Below are 16,995 nucleotides of genomic sequence, written 5' to 3' on the forward strand. Positions count from 1 at the left end.
CATTACCTGCTGAAGACTTACTGGTCCCTTAAAATTTTTTAGATTAAAATAATTAAAAATTTAATTTAGAATATTCAACAAAATACTGCCTCAAACTTGTAGCTCTAAGATTTCTTATTTGAGCCTAATTTTCTTATAACTATGGTCTCAAACTTTTAATTTATTTTTAAACACTTAACTTGCTTACACCAATTGCTGTATAAATTTACTGTATAAAATTTGACTCTTTCAATCTTGAGGCTTTTGTTATTTTACAGACATTTTGAAAGATTTGTACGTTGAACACTCTTACACTTACTGTTTAGATTCTATAGTTGCTGTATTTGTTTTACTATATAGCTAATTATATTTAGCCATCAGTTCATCTTGCCATTCTAATGCTTTCAATAGATTGTAGACACCAGTATATTGTGGGTGTAGAGTTATTGTTAATTATCACTATCTTACATTATTGGGAACTAACACACAGAGAAGTAGTTTGTTCAAGGGTACACAGCATTTAAGTGATACAACTAGTAGTTGAATCAAACATTTCTTGACAGCTTCTATAGAAAGCTAGTTCACATAATATTTATTGGCATTATTAGTAAGAGGAATTTGTTAAATAAATTTTAAAAATGTAATATCTCAGCCTTGAAGATTTATAGTACAGAATCTGTGAGGTCCTGTGGGAAAAAAGCCTTTTAATTTTGCTAAAGCCATCAATTTTCAGTTTTTCCACCAGAGTTCCCTGTACGCTAACTCTTGCTACATGTTTAGTGGCACAAATGGAACAGCCCAGAATCTAGTATGGTAGTTAGGCACATTGTATTTGTTACATAAATTAATATTTGTAAATCTATCCATTGTTACTGCAAATCTACCTGTGTATTATGACTTTTGTTTTCTTCCTAGACTTTATGTTGATTTAACCTTTGGTAAAAATATTATCTAGTCACTAAATTTTTAAGAAAACCTTATTATAATTAGGATATAAAAATATAACTATAGGGGCTGGAGAGATGGCTCAGAGGTTAAGAGCACTGACTGCTTTTCCAGAGGTCCTGAGTTCAATTCCCAGCAACCACATGGTGGCTCACAGCCATCTATAATGAGACCTGGCGCCCCCTTCTGGCTTGCAGGCACGCGTGGAAGGGATGCTGTACACATAATATAATAAATAAATATTTGGAAAAAAATATAACTATACAAATAATATATAGGAACACCCCAGGTTAAGAAATAAAACTTTGCTGATACCCCCAAAGCCCCCACAGAGCCCTCCTGTTGCCAACCCCTTTAATTTTTTCTTTCTGTTTTTCTTTCTCTTTAGCCAACTTAACAGGACATGCAGAGAAGGTGGGAATTGAAAATTTTGAGCTGCTGAAGGTCCTAGGAACTGGAGGTAAATCTCAGGTTTAATCCCCCTTTAAACAAAAAGTACTTGCTATTCTGTAACATAGCGTTGATAACCTTCATGCAGAAGTCATTGACAGTTTTTTGTTTGTTTGTTTTTTTACTTTTTTTTTTTTTTTTTGATTTTCGAGATAGGGTTTCTCTGTAGCTTTTGGTTCCTGTCCTGGAACTATCTCTTGTAGACCAGGCTGGCCTCGAACTCACAGAGTCATTGACAGTTTTAACAGCATGAGGAATCCAGCTGAAAGACAGACAGACAGACAGACAGACAGACAGACAGACAGACAGAAAACTAAAGAATCTCTTTTGTCTGTCTTTGTTGATGGAGCCGCAGGCCACTTCCCGCCACCCAGCTCCCGGCCACTGGCTAGCTTTACCCGAAATAATTACACGGAAACGGTATTCATTTAAACACTGCCTGGTCCATTAGTTCCAGCCTCTTACTGGATAATTCTCACATCTTGATTAACCCATTTCTAATAATCTGTGTAGCACCACGAGGTGGTGGCTTACCAGGAAGGATCTTAACCTGCGTCCATCTTGGAGAGGAGAGCTATAGCGTCTGCCTCATTGCCTTCTTCCCAGCATTCTGTTCTGTCTACTCCACCCACCTATGTTCTGACCTATCAGGCCAAGCAGTTTCTTTATTAATTAATCAATGAAAGCAACAGATAGATAGAAGACACTCTTACATCATGTCTCAGTCCCAGCACTTGAGATGGGGCAGCACGAACAAAAGTTCAAGGCTAGCCTGTGCTATAAAGCAAGACCTTACCCAACAAACGAGCCAATAACAAAAGCCTTTTTAAATCTAATGTTGGGAATGTAAATCAGTATGTCTTTACTTTGGCATAGCATTGGTTTTTAGAAGTTACTAGCATATAAAGAGCTTGTTATATGCCAAGCACCTTATGAAATGATTTAAATTGATTGATTTATTTAGTTTTCTCCTAAGGCTGTTGTAATTCAAAGCACATCACTGTAATAACGAACAAGTCAGGATCTGTCATTAACCCAACACTTAAGAGTCTGGCTAATTGAAGCATAGTTCTATTTATGTCCTATCATCTATGTAAGATTGAAATAATCTGTATTCATTAACATTTTAGAAAGCGTTTCCAAGTCATATTTTTTTTAAAAAAAGGCATAGAGCATATACAGTACATAATTATACAATAGAAACAATTATGTTAATAAATGTCTACATGTATTAGTATGGAAAAAGCATCTGGGGTGTATACCCAAATGGTAACATGATAGTCTCTGGGTAATCTTTTTTTTTCTTTTTCTTTCTTTTTTTTGGTTCTTTTTGGCTTTATTCTTTCCTATATCTTTGATAATTCTCTATCTCGACTCCTGTTGTTCAGAAATCAGGCTGGTCTTACATGCATGGGCATCTGTGCAGTTCTTGAGATCCCTACACTCAGAAGAGCCTATGTACAGAATGCTTTGCTGTCACTCTTCTCAAGGTCATTCACAAACAAAGCCACATATGCTTGCACTGGGCCCTGCCAATCTTGTAGCTAGTCTTGTCCTATTGTACCCGTCCTGGCCCTGGAATGTCCTTCTCTGTAGTTACAACAGCTGCAAGAACTGGCTGTTCTCATTCTCCTATCTCAAGTCCTATTGAAGAAGCTCTGAACTCGTTTCTCTCCTTAGCAGGCCATGGGCGTTTCCATGGAAGGAGTTTCACAGGACAGACCATCTTTCTCATTAAAGTTTAGCTTCACAGTTTAAGGAGCATCTGCCTTTTTAGATTTTTCAGATCTGGTAGGACATAGCAATTGCCAGCTTACCAGCAGTAGGGAAATCTGGGTTTCTGTAATCGCTCCCTTTGCCCTAGCCTCACACGGGTTTCCATGTACAAATTATCTTTAGGTCATTTAGTAGTGAGTGTTGGTGCTCTGGATCATACCATAGAGGGTTTGTTTTGTAGCCAACCTGAGTTATTTAGCATACAGCGTAGAGCCAACTTTGATAGGTACCAGTGAACAAGCCTGATGGTGTATTCCTACCAGTTAAGGCTGTGATGCCAGAAAGAGTCTTAGTGTGGTTGTCAACTTGAATATTTTCCAGTGCTTGCCCGCCTTTAGGTTATGTATAGAAGTATACTTTTAAGCTACTAAACTAGCCCCACTTTACCTAATCCACAAGAAAGAATGCTTTCAAAATAGAAAAATAATGTTGGTTATCCCTACCTTTGTTTCCTGTTTCAAAGATAGTATTTATCTACTAAAAGGGGGAAACAAGTCCAGATCTGTGGTTCCCTTAAAGATGTGGTTTGCAACAATATTGTCAAAAGCTTTTCAGGTCAAGTTCTCCTCACATTATGTGTTACATTTACATAGCTTCTTTCTTTTTAGTGTCTGCTTAATTGAGATACAATGCACGTACCATATAGTTTACCCATTTAAAATACACAGTCAATGCTTTGAGTGTATTTAAAGTTGTGCAGCCATGACCACAATCAACTTTAGACCTTTTTGTTTTAACCTCAAGAAGAAACTTGGAATCCTTTTGCTGTTACTTGGCAGGCTTACAGTCCTCTCTGCCCCAAAAAACCACTAACTGGACATTATGTGGATTTTGGTGACTGGCTTCTTTCATATAGTATAATATTCTCTGGGTTAAAATATGTTGTAGCACATATTAGCTCTTCTTTCCCTTTATGACCAAATAATTCTTCGTGTACTATGTTTTGTTCATCCATTCATCAGTTGACGACTGATGACTGTGATAGTTAGCTCCTCTTAGGAGGAGGGTTGACCTGTCCACTTAGTAACTATAAACTCTTAGGAGGAGGGTTTCAACACCGCATTATCTGCATCAGGTTCACCGGTGGGCACATCTATTGGGAGATTGTCTTAAGTTAGTTATTGTGGGAAGACTGGGCCTAGTGTGTATAGCACCATTCTCTAGCAGGGGTTCCTGGACTGCTGTAAAAGTGGAGAAATAGAAACAAGCAAGCGGAAACATGCATTCATACTCTCTGCTTTTGACTGTGGACATGGTGGGACTAGCTGTTAGTCGTTCCTGCCTTGACTTCTCCACAGTGATAGATTGTAACTGTAAAGTGAAATAAACCCTAAGTTGCTTTTTGTTATGTATTTTTATCTTAGCAAATGAAGTGAAACTAGGACAGTGACCCTTGGAGTTGTTGCCAGTTTTCATCTGTGAAGTGTAAACTTGAGTGCTGTGACAGGTGTACATACTGTTTCATGTCAACCTAAGTTTTTGTTTTTTGGGTATATTCCCTAGGAACAAATCCCCAGTTTGAATAGTGACTCTGTTTCACTTCCTGAGAACAAAATCCATTAATGGTTTCTGTTATCTGGCCAAGTGATTAAATTGTATTGGTGCATTTATTTTCCATTTTCAGATGGTTTACAAAAAGTCGTGCATAATTTTAAATGTTTTGTATAAAGGTTTTATCAATCCTAGCCTAAATTGTCTCCAGTTCTAAACTGTCTTTGATATGACAGTGGTCTTGTTTGTCTGTTATGGGTTGGGTTTAACAATTGTGTGTCAGTATGAAATCTGAGACAGAAAAATACTACAGCTAAAAATCTCACTTTCATCTATGCTGTTTAGAGAGTTTGTAGCATCTTGGTGTTTTTAAGAGCTTCTCAGCTAAACCAGGTTCTACCACTAGAGCAGCTAGGAACACTCCCAAACAGGGATGAACGGAAGCCAAACATTATTGTCACAGAACGGTGCAGCACCTGGTGCATAGCCTAACGCCTACTTGTGTGACTCACAACCTAGGAGACCCTCATGTGGGAAGCTTGTTTTAACTCTTGGATGTCTGTGGCCTTTGTCTGCATGTGTGTAGTTTATGTTTATCTGCTCATTTGCTGACACTTGGAGCCCTACATTGTGTTGTTCTTGGCATTCCAGGATAAACCCAGTATGGCCTTCTTTAAATGGAAGACACAGACCAATGCTGGGACAACACAAAATTTCAGAAATTCAGTACTCTTGGCACATTTTTCTGATTAGAATTTATTGCTATTTCTTCCCCCTCAGCATTGTCTTTATTTTATTGGCAGAAAAGCTAAGATAGTTCATAAATGAATGAAGTCCACTATATAATACATAATACAAAAATTTTAAAGTAGAACTTTTCTCTTAACTATCATTTCCTATTTCATCATCATCACCATTATTTGCTTTTTTTCTTTTTCTTCTTTTCTTTTTTCTTTTTTTTTTTTTGCTATGTAGCCTTTGCTGGACTGGAATTTGCCATGTAGACCTGGCTAGCCTCAAATTCGTAGCGATCCATTTACCTCCTGAGAACTGAGATTAAAGCTGTACATGACCTAGCTTATTTCCCATCTTTAAAGAACAAAAATTTATTCTTCTTTACTGGAAATGAAAAAAATATCCATATTAAAATACTGAGACTGCATTAATCTAACACTGCTAGTTCTCTAACCTCTTTGCATTCATTAACTACTACTTTATAAGTACTCTGAGGTTGAAGAGTTTTACATAACTTCATATGTTTAAAACTAATAACTAAAGTAGTAGATTTCCATTTGGGAAACATGAAAGTGAATGCTATTTGATTTTAAACTGAGTATTGCATTTTGATTATCAAGCTGAATAAACCGAATGAACTGATCACAAGAAAATGACATTGTTCCATAAAAGCTGTTTCAGTCCCTGCTCACCAGTTGTATTCATACTTTCGTTGTTGCTCTGACAGGCAGACCTTTCTTGGGGAAGGAAGGTTTATTTTTCCTAATAGTTTTGTAGTGTGAAGACATAATAGTATTCACGGGATCAGAAGCAAGAAGCAGCTTGCTCACATTTCTGTGGATCAGGAAGTAGGGAGGAGTGCTTTGCCAGATACTAGGTGAGACTACAATCCTCAGGATCCATCCCCCCCAGGGACTCACTTCTTTCAGCTAGGCATTAACAACCTAAAGGTCCCATAACCTTCTAAAACAGTATCATCATCTGGGGACCAATGGGGGGACATTGCCCATTCATACCATAGTACCATCTAATCAGGCATCTTACACATAATTCATAAGCCTTAGATGTCCAAGAGATTAGGGATCAGCCTCCAAAGCACACTAAATAACATGCTAACACACACATGGAACAGTTAGAACAATGTCAGGAGAATATCTGTAGTAAAGCTTTGAAGACTACTAGAACAATACAATGAGAACTATTTTTTCTTATGTAAACTACAAGATAATTAATTCTTTATAACTTTTAAACTTATAAGAAACTACAAGTTTAAAGAATTAAACTATAATTTAAAGAATGAAACAAAGTACTCCACATCATGCTTGATACAGGACACACTGCATTATAACTTTTACAGACACAGATTTAGGTTTCAGATAAATTTAGTTGACTTCATAGTTCATTAACACTACTTCAAACAGACTAGTTTGCAAGCAAACATCATCTTCAAATAATTCTTTTTTCTTTATTTTTTTATTGATTTTATTGAGCTATACATTTTTCTCTGCTCCCCTTCCTTCCTCTTACCTCCCCTTCTACCCTCTCCCATGGTCCCTATGTTCCCAATTTACTCAGGAGATCTTGTCTTTTTCTACTTCCCATGTAGATTAGATCCATGTCTGTCTCTCTTATGATCCTCTTTGTTGTCTGGGTTCTCTGGGGTTGTGATTTGTGGGCTGGTTTTCTTTGCTTTATGTCTAAAAGCCACTTATGAGTGATTACATGTGATAATTATCTTTCTGTGTCTGGGTTACCTCACTCAAAATGATGTTTTCTAGCTCCATCCATTTGCCTGCAAATCTCAAGTTGTCATTATTTTTTTCTGCTGTGTAGTACTCCATTGTGTAAATGTACCACATTTTTCTTATCCATTCTTCGGTGGAGGAGCATTTAGATTGTTTCTAGATTCTGGCTATGATAAACAATGCTGCTATGAACATAGTTGAGCACATGTCCTTGTACATTGAGGATCCTTTGGGTATATACCCAAAAGTGGTATTGCTGGGTCTTGAGGAAGGTTGTTTCTTGATTTTCTGAGAAATTGCCATACTTCTATCCGAAGGGACTGTACCAGCTTGCATTCCTACCAGCAATGCAGAGTGTTTCCTTTAGCCCACATCCTCTCCAGCATAAGTTGTCATTCGTGTTTTTGATATTGGCCATTCTTACAGGTGTAAGATGGAATCTCAGAGTTGTTTTGATTTGCATTTCTCTGACGACTAGGGCTGGTGAACATTTCCTTAAATGTCTTTCAGCCTTTTAAGATTTCCTCTGTTGAGAGTTCAGGTGTGTACCCCATTTTTTTTTTTACTGAATTATTGTTCTGATGACCAATTTCTTGAGTTCTTTGTATATTTTGGAGATTAGCCCTCTGTCCGATGTGGGGTTAGTGAAGATCTTTTTCCATTCTGTAGCCTGCCATTTTGTCTTGTTGACCATGTCCTTTGATTTACAGAAGCTTCTCAGTTTCAGGAGTTCCCATTTATTAATGTTTTCTCTCAGTGTCTGTGCTACTGGGGTTATATTTAGGAAGTGGTCTCCTGTGCCAATGTGTTCAGATGTACTTCCCACTTTTTTTCTATGAGGTTCAGTGTGGTTGGCTTTATGTTGAGGTGTTTGATCCATTTGGACTTGAGTTCTGTGCGTGGCAATAGATATGCATCTATTTTCATTCTTCTACATGTTGATATCCAGATGGAAGAGAGAATCTCAAGTGCTGAAGATACAATAGAGGAAATAGACTCATCAGTTAAAGAAAACATAAAATCTAACAGAAGCTTAACCCAAAATATCCAGGAAATATGGGACACCATGAAAAGGCCAAATCTAATAATAATAGGTATAGAAGAAGTAGAAGTTCAACTCAAAGCACATAAAATATATTCAACAAAATCACAGAAGAAAACTTTCCCAACCTAAAGAAAGATATGCCTGTGAAGATACAAGAAGCTTACAGAACACCAAATAGACTGGATCAAAAAAAAAGTCCTCTTGCCACATAATAATCAAAACACTAAATATACAGAGTAAAGAAAGAATATTAAGAGCTGCAAAGGAAAAAGGCCAAGTAACATATAAAGGTAGACCTATCAGAATTACACCTGACTTCTCATTGGAGACAATGAAGGCCAGAAGGTCGTGTTCAAGCATATGCAGACATTAAGAGACCATGGATACCAGGCCAGACTACTATACCCAGCAAAACTTTCAATTACCATAGGAAGAAAAAACAAGATATTCCATGACAAAACTAGATTTCACCAATACCTAGCCACAAACCCAGCCCTACACAAAATACTAGAAGGAAAACTCCAACCCAAGGAAGTTGGCTACACCAAGAAAAACACAGACAGTTGATGGTCTCATAGCAGCAAATCTCAAAGAAGGGCAAAACGCACAAATTAACATCACCAACAATGAAAACTAAATTAACAGATAGGAATAACTGGTCAGTAATCTTCCTTAATGTAAATGGACTCAACTCACCTATAAAAAGGCAAAAAAAAAAAAGGTGAGTTTTCAAGTTGTCTTAATTCACTGAACTGTGGCAGTGCCAGCTAAAATTTCTTTTCATAAACCTTCCTTTGCCTCTGTTGCAGACGACCATTTGTAGTTTACTTTGATCATTGCATCAGGATTGATGAAGGTGCAGGAGCACCATGGGCAACTGGGTAGCCTCTCAGGAATGTTGCTGGGTTCAAGAAGGAGCCCCTGGGCCACATAGCAGCCCATTCACCTCTGAAAGTTTCTCTGGTTAATTATCAAGAGTAATGTGTACATAGTAACTTCTCAGTAAATGCCTATTGAATGAATATGAGTGTATTTATTTTATATTACAGGACTTCTGTCGTTATCCTTGAATATTTGAAAGCATTTCATATTACAGAACCTTTGTCGTGATCCTTGAATATTTGAAAGCAGGCTACTTTTTAGTAAACTTACATTTGCCATGTCTGTATTTTAGAGATTATGTTCTTGCAACGAATTTAGATATTTTCCATATTAAAGTTTTAGAAATGTTAGCTTTTATTATGCTCTTTTTTAAAAGCAGAAGTTAGCAGTATAAGTGGCCAAAAGAAAGTCTTTACATTTCAGCTTTCATAAATTCAATTTTCATTCATTTTACCTTTTCAATAGAGATATACCAGTTATTCCAAAAAGTAAATTACAAGAAAACCTTCATACTCAGATCATGTTTTAGTCCAGGTATAGATAAAGCTACATGATACTTAAGTCTTACCATTTCTTACCACTGGGTAAGAGATGACTTCTGACATCTATTGAACTTTCTAAAACATCCTATGAATATGAAATATTAATTAGTTTTCATATTGCATTATATAGCATGTAACAAGAATTGTAAAACTAGTTCCATTCCTTGATCTGGCAGTTTTATATGACAGAATGTTCCAGTTACAGGAGTAGAAATGAAAGATACTTTATTTTCTCTTTTAGGTTAGATTGACAGCTGAGATGTCCTGAAAACCCCTTTCATTATTAAATTCCCAAAGTGCTAGATAAAATATAGTTTAAAAACTAGGTCTGCCACTGACTGCATATGTTAACTGTCAAGGATAAGGAAAATCCTTAGCTTCAAAAGAGTAAATGGGAGCAAGAATGTAGAGAAGGAGATAAGCTCCTTAAAGACACAAGTTTTGCTGGATAGTCTACAGTAAAAGTGAGTTGGGTTTTTGTGTTGTTGTTGTTTTTGTTTTGTTTTGGTTTTTTTTTTGAGACAGGATTTCTCTTTGTAACAGTCCTAGCTGTCCTGGAACTAGCTGTTATAAACCAGGCTAGTCTCAAACTCTCAGAGATCCGCCTGCCTCTGCCCCTCAAGTGCTGGGATTAAAGGTGTAAGCCACCACCGTTGGCCTGTGATCTAGTTTTAAAATTTTTAGTTTGCATTCTTGGTATGGCAGATTACATGTAAGGCACAGAAGAGGTACATATTGCTCATGAAAAGAAGAAAAATCCAGCCTGCAGAGGGGTGGAGAAGAAACTTTCTGGCTCAGCATTGGCTTAAGGGTGCGGGGGGGGGGGGCACAAAAGAAATGCAAGTCTTTCAAGCTTGCTCAGCCATTAGCTGGGTATCAATAGGTTTGCAACTTCAGTGGTATGTACTATGTAATAATTAAAATCAAACAGAAGTTTAGCTTATACTGGTGGTTTCTAGATAAAACAAACATTAATCCTCTTAGTAGGAATAAACTTATTCCTGTGTAGGGCAGTGTGTGTGTGTGTGTGTGTGTGTGTGTGTGTGTGTGTACAAATATATAGGTATATATGTGCCTATATGTGGAGGCCAGAAGTTGGCATCAGTGACTTGCTCGGGCATTCTTTCTCATCTTTTCTTTCCTCTTTCTTTCTGTCTGTCTGTCTCTCACGAAGCCTGGAACTTAACAGTTCAGCTAGTCTCTCTCACCATGATCCCCCATCCCCCATCTCTGCCTCCCAGCATTGAGGTTACAGATGAGTGCTGCTGCACCCAGATTTTACATTTTACATTTTGTTTGAGGATTTGAACTCAGACTTTGAAACCTGCTTGCACTTTTCAGACAGTTACTTCCCAAGCCTTTACTTAGATTTTAAAGGAAGTATTAAAGACAATTATACAAGTTAAGACTGTATTATAAACATTGCAAACATTTAAGAGCAAGGCTGTAGGTCTGGAAGAATGGAAACAGCAAAGAAGCACAGATACAGAATATTTATTTTAGATTTGAAATATGCAAATACTTATGTTTATTTTAGTAACTTATTTCAGTTGGAAAATAATTGTGTATATTTATAGAGTAGAATTAATGTTTTGACTTATTTATATGTTGTACAGAGATTTATTCAAGATAATTGCCTAACATACTCATCATTTCACTGACTTTCTATGTAGTAAGTATGTGAATAAAATTGAAATATACAGTACATTATCTTTAACTGGTTTCTATAAAACAACAGTATAATACTAAAGCTTATTTTTTTCAGGCAGGGTATGGTGGTATACACTTAATTTTAGCACTTGGGAAGCAGAATCAGGCAAATCTCTGAGTTTGAGGCAAGCCTGGTCTACAAATGAATTCCAGGACAACCAGGGCTATATAGATAGGACCCTGTCTCAAAAGACAAATGAACAAATAGTCAATGAAAACAAAACTTATTCCTCAGTTGATCTGGAACTTTATCTTTAGATTAACACCTCAGGGATTTTTTTCTTTAATCTTAGTATTAAGAACAAGATGTAGGGTTGGAGAGATGGCTCAGCAGTTAAGAACACTTGCTACTCTTTTAGAGGACCCAGGGTCAGTTTTCAACATTCCATTCATTTACAGTTCCAGAGATGCTCTCTTCTGGTTTCCTTGGGTACAAGGCATACATATGGTACACATACATTAAGTACGTGCAGGCAGAACACTCACACACAAAAATAAATCTTAAAAAGAAACTCACAAAACATGCTATTTGGGTTTGGCACATGCCTATAATCTTAGGAGGTGAAGAGATGGAAGATTATGATTTCAGGATCAGCTTAGACTGTCTCAAAAAGAGAAAATAGAGGAGAATGAATGAATGAGTGAACGAACAAGACATGCTAAGAAAAACTACTATGCAGTTTTTTTTCTTCTTCTTCCCGTCTCTCCTTCCCCTTCTTTGTTTCTTTCTCTCCTTCTTTCTCTCTTTCTCTTTCTTTCTCCCCCCTTCTCTCCATGGGGCTGGAGAGAGTGCTTGCTGCTCTTTCAGTGGACTTAAGTTTGGTTCCTAGCACTTACAGTAGGTATCTCCCAACTGTATATACTTCCAGGTCCTGGGGATTCATACGCTCTTCTGGTCTCTGTATACACATGTACACATGCAAATAAAAGTTAAAAAGAAAAATTTAAAGGACTACTTATGGTACAGATCAACACACTACTAATTAAATAACCAGTACTACTATTATAAATGGGAAAATAATTACTCAAATTCTGAGAACTATGGATTTTCACTAGAATGTGGGATAAAGAAAATTAGTGAGTAGGAGGATAGATTAAGGCACCTGATTTGTCTAATAAAAAGCTGAACAGCCAATGTAAGGCAGTAGAGGCCTAGGCAGGGCTGGCGGGCAGAGAAAGTAGGTAGGAGGAGGAATCTAGGCTCAACGAGAAGGAAGGAAGAATGAGGGAGAAAAACAAGGGGGATGCTTGGGTTCATCCAGGCAGGCAGCAGCCAGTCAGACAAACATGAAGGAAGCAAAAATGTAGGCATACAGAATGAAAGAAAGGGAAAAATCCCTGAGGCAAAACGTAGATGAAGAGAAATTAAGCTAATTAAATTAAGAGCTAGTGGGACAAGTATAATATAATGCCAAACATTCATAACTAATAGTAAGTCTCCATGTCATAATTTGGGAGCTGGTTAGTGTCCTAAAAGAAAGCCTGATGCAATACATGATAAGGGAAATTAACATATATAAAAAGTGAGATTCAACAAAGAAGATGTAACAGTTGCCTAACGACAAGTTACAGAAGGAGATAACAGAATGAGGAGAAACCTTTTCAAAGAGATGACAGCTGAGTATTTTGAAGGTTGATAAAACATGAATTCTGAGAATTAGGAAACATAGCAAATCAGCAGACAACTAAGTCTTATGGAAACAAATGAGAGAAGCTGGTTGAGCATAAGGACACGGATACCCCAAAGCAGCCAGAGAGATACTTTTAACATAAATGGTTATTTTAACTCAGTCATAATTATTGTCTTCAATAGCAACCATGGAAAGAGTAGGACAGTACTCTGTAAATTGCACAGAGAAATGGCTATCATTATAGAGTTGTATCCCTAGCAAAACTGTTTTCCAGGAGTGAGGACAAAGTAGATTACATTTGTATGTGTGCACATGAGCATGTATGTATATGTGTGTTTCTACATGTGGAAACCAGAGCTAACCCTGGTATAGTTCCTTAGCTGGAATCCACATTGTGTTTTGAGACGAGATCTCTCACTGGCCTGGTATACTCTAATGATGCTAGGCTGGCTGGCTAGCAAGCCCCAGAGGTCCTCTTGCTTGCCTTCCCAGCACTGATGTGATGAGTGAGTGTAACCACACTTTGCTTTTTTTACATACATAGGGGGATTAGACTCGGATCCTCATTGCTTGTGATGGCAAACACTTTACACACTGAGCTATCTTCTAGGCCCAAAATAGACATTTTGAACATACAAACCTGAAGACGTAAGTCGTAAACAATGCCACACCAGTTTGGAATTATGATTAATAGGGTGGTATTTATTTAAAGGGGAAAAAACTTACAGATCACTGTCAGCCCTCTGCGCAACCAGGAAGGAAGTCTAGTCGCCGGCGGAGCAGGAAGTGAAGAGAGAGAGGAGAGGGAAGTGGCCGCTTTTTTAAAGGGAGAGAGACCACGCCCCAATGGGCTGGTATCTCAGCGGTGATAGGCTGGAGGAGTGGGAGGACCTCCCGTAACACCTCCCCCTTTTGTTTAAATAAGAGAGTTCTAAACCTACTATGAAATTATATACAGTAAGTACAAATATCCTATTCTAACTAGCTTAGGTCTTGTATAATAAATAACTTGGCCAAGTCATGAGAGAAAAGTAACTACATCTATATAGTCTTCAACCCCATCGAAGATCTGAGAAGGGAAATAATGTTACCTGGTTAATTAGGAAGTTCAGTAAAACAACTTCCAAAACATGCAACAAATCACAGAGACAACTAGCTACCTAGGCAATCAACCAAAGTCACATTAGCAGCGTTGAAGCAACCAACTTTGGATAAGGCCTAACATAACGGACACACCATTTTCAAAGGCAAGCAACTTTTCAAAACTATCTTACCCTGTCTTGGCAGGATAAGACAGCCCTGTTTTATCCATTGATGCACGCTCTGTATCTTTGTCAGTGGTTGAGGTATGGGCATTTCTTTGCCCCAAGGCCACTTCTGCCAAAAGGAAAGGCTCCAGGTGGAGTGTCTTTGGTGCTCAACATTCTCTCGGGAATAGAGTGGTGTTGCAGGAGCAATTGTGTCTCACTACCACAAAACTCTGAGTTAGATTAAAGGCCATTTTCTACAGCTCTTTGAAGAAGTTGAAGATTATCTATCTATACTGAGTATAATCTCTATATATCTAAAGAACCTGATTAGTCTAATTATAAATGACAAACTTAGATGACTATTAGTCTATATAATTCTCAATATCTATCTACCTTAAAGACTAAGACAATAAACGACTGTGAAACAAATGAGGACAATGACCTCCAAATATAAACAATGTACAAATATACATTGCAGTAGGTAAATATATATCAATACACAAACATTATATAAGTATCTTAATCAGAGGTAGAAATGTACACTGCAATATGGTAAATATATACAATATATATATCAATACAATATATGTCAATACATAAGAATGTTTTAAACAGAGGTAGAAACATGCATGCATACAATAGTCAATATAATTTAACTTTGTATCAATATACAAGAATCTATACCAATATATTTGTCTAAAAACAGTAACTCACAATTACAAATCTATTATCCCATCATCCCTCTTTTTTTTTTTCAAAATGATCCCTGAGCTTATAAAATTCCTCCCCCAACCCTCAATCGTATACTAATTATAATCAACCCCTAAATGATGTCCCTAAACCCAAGGGCAAACTTTACTGGGAGAGGGGACGTCGTCCTCTAGAATTACTTCCAGCTGTCATGGGGGCGACGTTCTTTCTGGGGGATCCTGTGAAAGTAAAATGATGGTTAAATTTCAAGATCAATGTCTTTTAATATTGCCAATAGTCTGAGTATTTTGTGCAGGTCTGACCAAAATGTTGTATAAGATGTGCACCATTTCAGCTAACCAAGTTGGAACTGTCTTATGCAGCTGGTACCCAAAGCAGGTCTTGTAGTAGTGTTATCAGTATCATGACGTCATATCAACCAGGTGGAGTTGTTGTTTTGGGGCCCCATCTTCTTCCTGGAAACTTAAAATGTCACTTCAGGAAAAACTCATTGTTCATTATGAAAAACTTAAACATTAATCATATAGACATATATATATATATATTCAATGAAAGACATGATAGATATATTCAATGAAAAGTATGATAGATACGAAGAAAAGCAAAGATGTTTTCTAAACTCATATTTCTTTCTGTCCCACATCATGGCTCTTGACATGAGACAGAAACTCCAGAAACTCTGGGTTTTTCGCTTACTAACAGGCTTGGAATTGGAGAGGGACTGAGCCAGAGTCCAACTTCAAAACCAGCTTTATAAATTTAGAAATATGGTTTAATATTACTTACACAACCCATTCAGTTTTCTTGATATTTCCTATTGGGCAGGTATCTTTCCATCTGTCAGTATCCAAACATCCAGGGTCCCTTGAATTTCTCAAAGATGAGTGTTTTCCTGTGGAGATAAGAACAGAACCCTGCCCCCATTCTATATGTTTTTCTTACCACCTGTATGAATATCATCATTGTGGATGAGTTGTCATTTCTCCTTTCCAAGAGGTTTCTCCTCTTCAAATCGAAACTTTATTAATTTTGATGGTATCCACAATTTTTCTTCTCCTGTGGAAACAAGAGCAAAACCCCTTCCCCAACGTAGCACATCTCCTGGCTTCCACTGAGAGGTCAGCACATCTTTGAAATAAATCGGTTGATTTAGTTCAGCAGACTTTTCCATTATCCAATGTCTTTCTGCTGCTGTCGTTCCTTTCTCATTAGCATTAAGAAAATTCAAGGTTAATAAAGCATTATGTAATCTATTTCTTCGGGTATTTTCGGTCCCTTTCTGTTTGTTCAGCATATCCTTTATAGTACGATTTGATCTTTCTATAACTGCCTGACCTGTAGGATTATTTGGTATACCTGTAATGTGTTTTATGTTATAATAATCAAAAAAGCGTTTCATTTTCTTAGATACATATGCTGGACCATTATCTGTCTTTATTTGCGCAGGTATACCCATGATGGCCATAACTTCCAATAAATGTGTGATTACTGAATCAGCCTTTTCTGAGCTCAGGGCAGTAGCCCATTGAAAACCTGAATACGTGTCTATGGTGTGGTGTACATATTTTAATTTACCAAATTCCATAAAGTGGAACACATCCATCTGCCAGATTTCATTTCTCTTGGTGCCCTTTGGGTTACTCCCTACAGGCAACGGTGTTTGATTATAGAAAGAACAAGTAGGACATCTCTTTATAATGTCCTTAGCTTGTTGCCAAGTAATGGAAAATTCTTTCTTTAGGCCTTTACTATTGACATGATGCTTCTTATGAAATTCTGAGGCCTGCAACACACTTCCAATCAATAATTGATCAATCTCAGCGTTGCCTTGGGCTAGAGGATCATGCAGACCTGTATGGGACCGGATGTGTGTTATGTACATCGGACAAAGCCTGTTCCTGATTATGTCTTGTACCTGGATAAACAATGAAGTCAACTCTGTGTCATCTGGTATAAATTCAGCGGTTTCAATATGCAAGATAACTCTTTCTGCGTATTGTGAATCTGTAACTATATTAAGAGGTTCTTTAAAATCCCTTAGCACCATAAGAATGGCATATAATTCTGCCTTCTGGACAGAATTATAAGGGCTTTGTTCCACCT

At 37.3% G+C, this 16,995-nt stretch overlaps 1 protein-coding gene across 2 annotated transcripts in view; it reads left to right on the forward strand.

Annotated features, from left to right (window-relative positions):
* Rps6ka5 (ribosomal protein S6 kinase A5) overlaps window positions 1-16,995 on the forward strand; it is a 180,929-nt gene that overhangs the window by 53,148 nt on the left and 110,786 nt on the right. Inside the window, exon 2 of one of the 2 annotated variants that reach the window (XM_075947464.1) lies at window positions 1,313-1,384. The exons of the other annotated variant lie outside the window; for it this stretch is intronic. Coding sequence (XP_075803579.1) covers window positions 1,313-1,384 — 72 coding nt within the window. The remainder of the gene's footprint in view (window positions 1-1,312; window positions 1,385-16,995) is intronic. 2 annotated transcript variants of the gene reach the window in all.

The sequence above is a fragment of the Microtus pennsylvanicus genome, chromosome 14, assembly GCF_037038515.1.
Source record: "Microtus pennsylvanicus isolate mMicPen1 chromosome 14, mMicPen1.hap1, whole genome shotgun sequence".
Classification (NCBI taxonomy): domain Eukaryota; kingdom Metazoa; phylum Chordata; class Mammalia; order Rodentia; family Cricetidae; genus Microtus; species Microtus pennsylvanicus.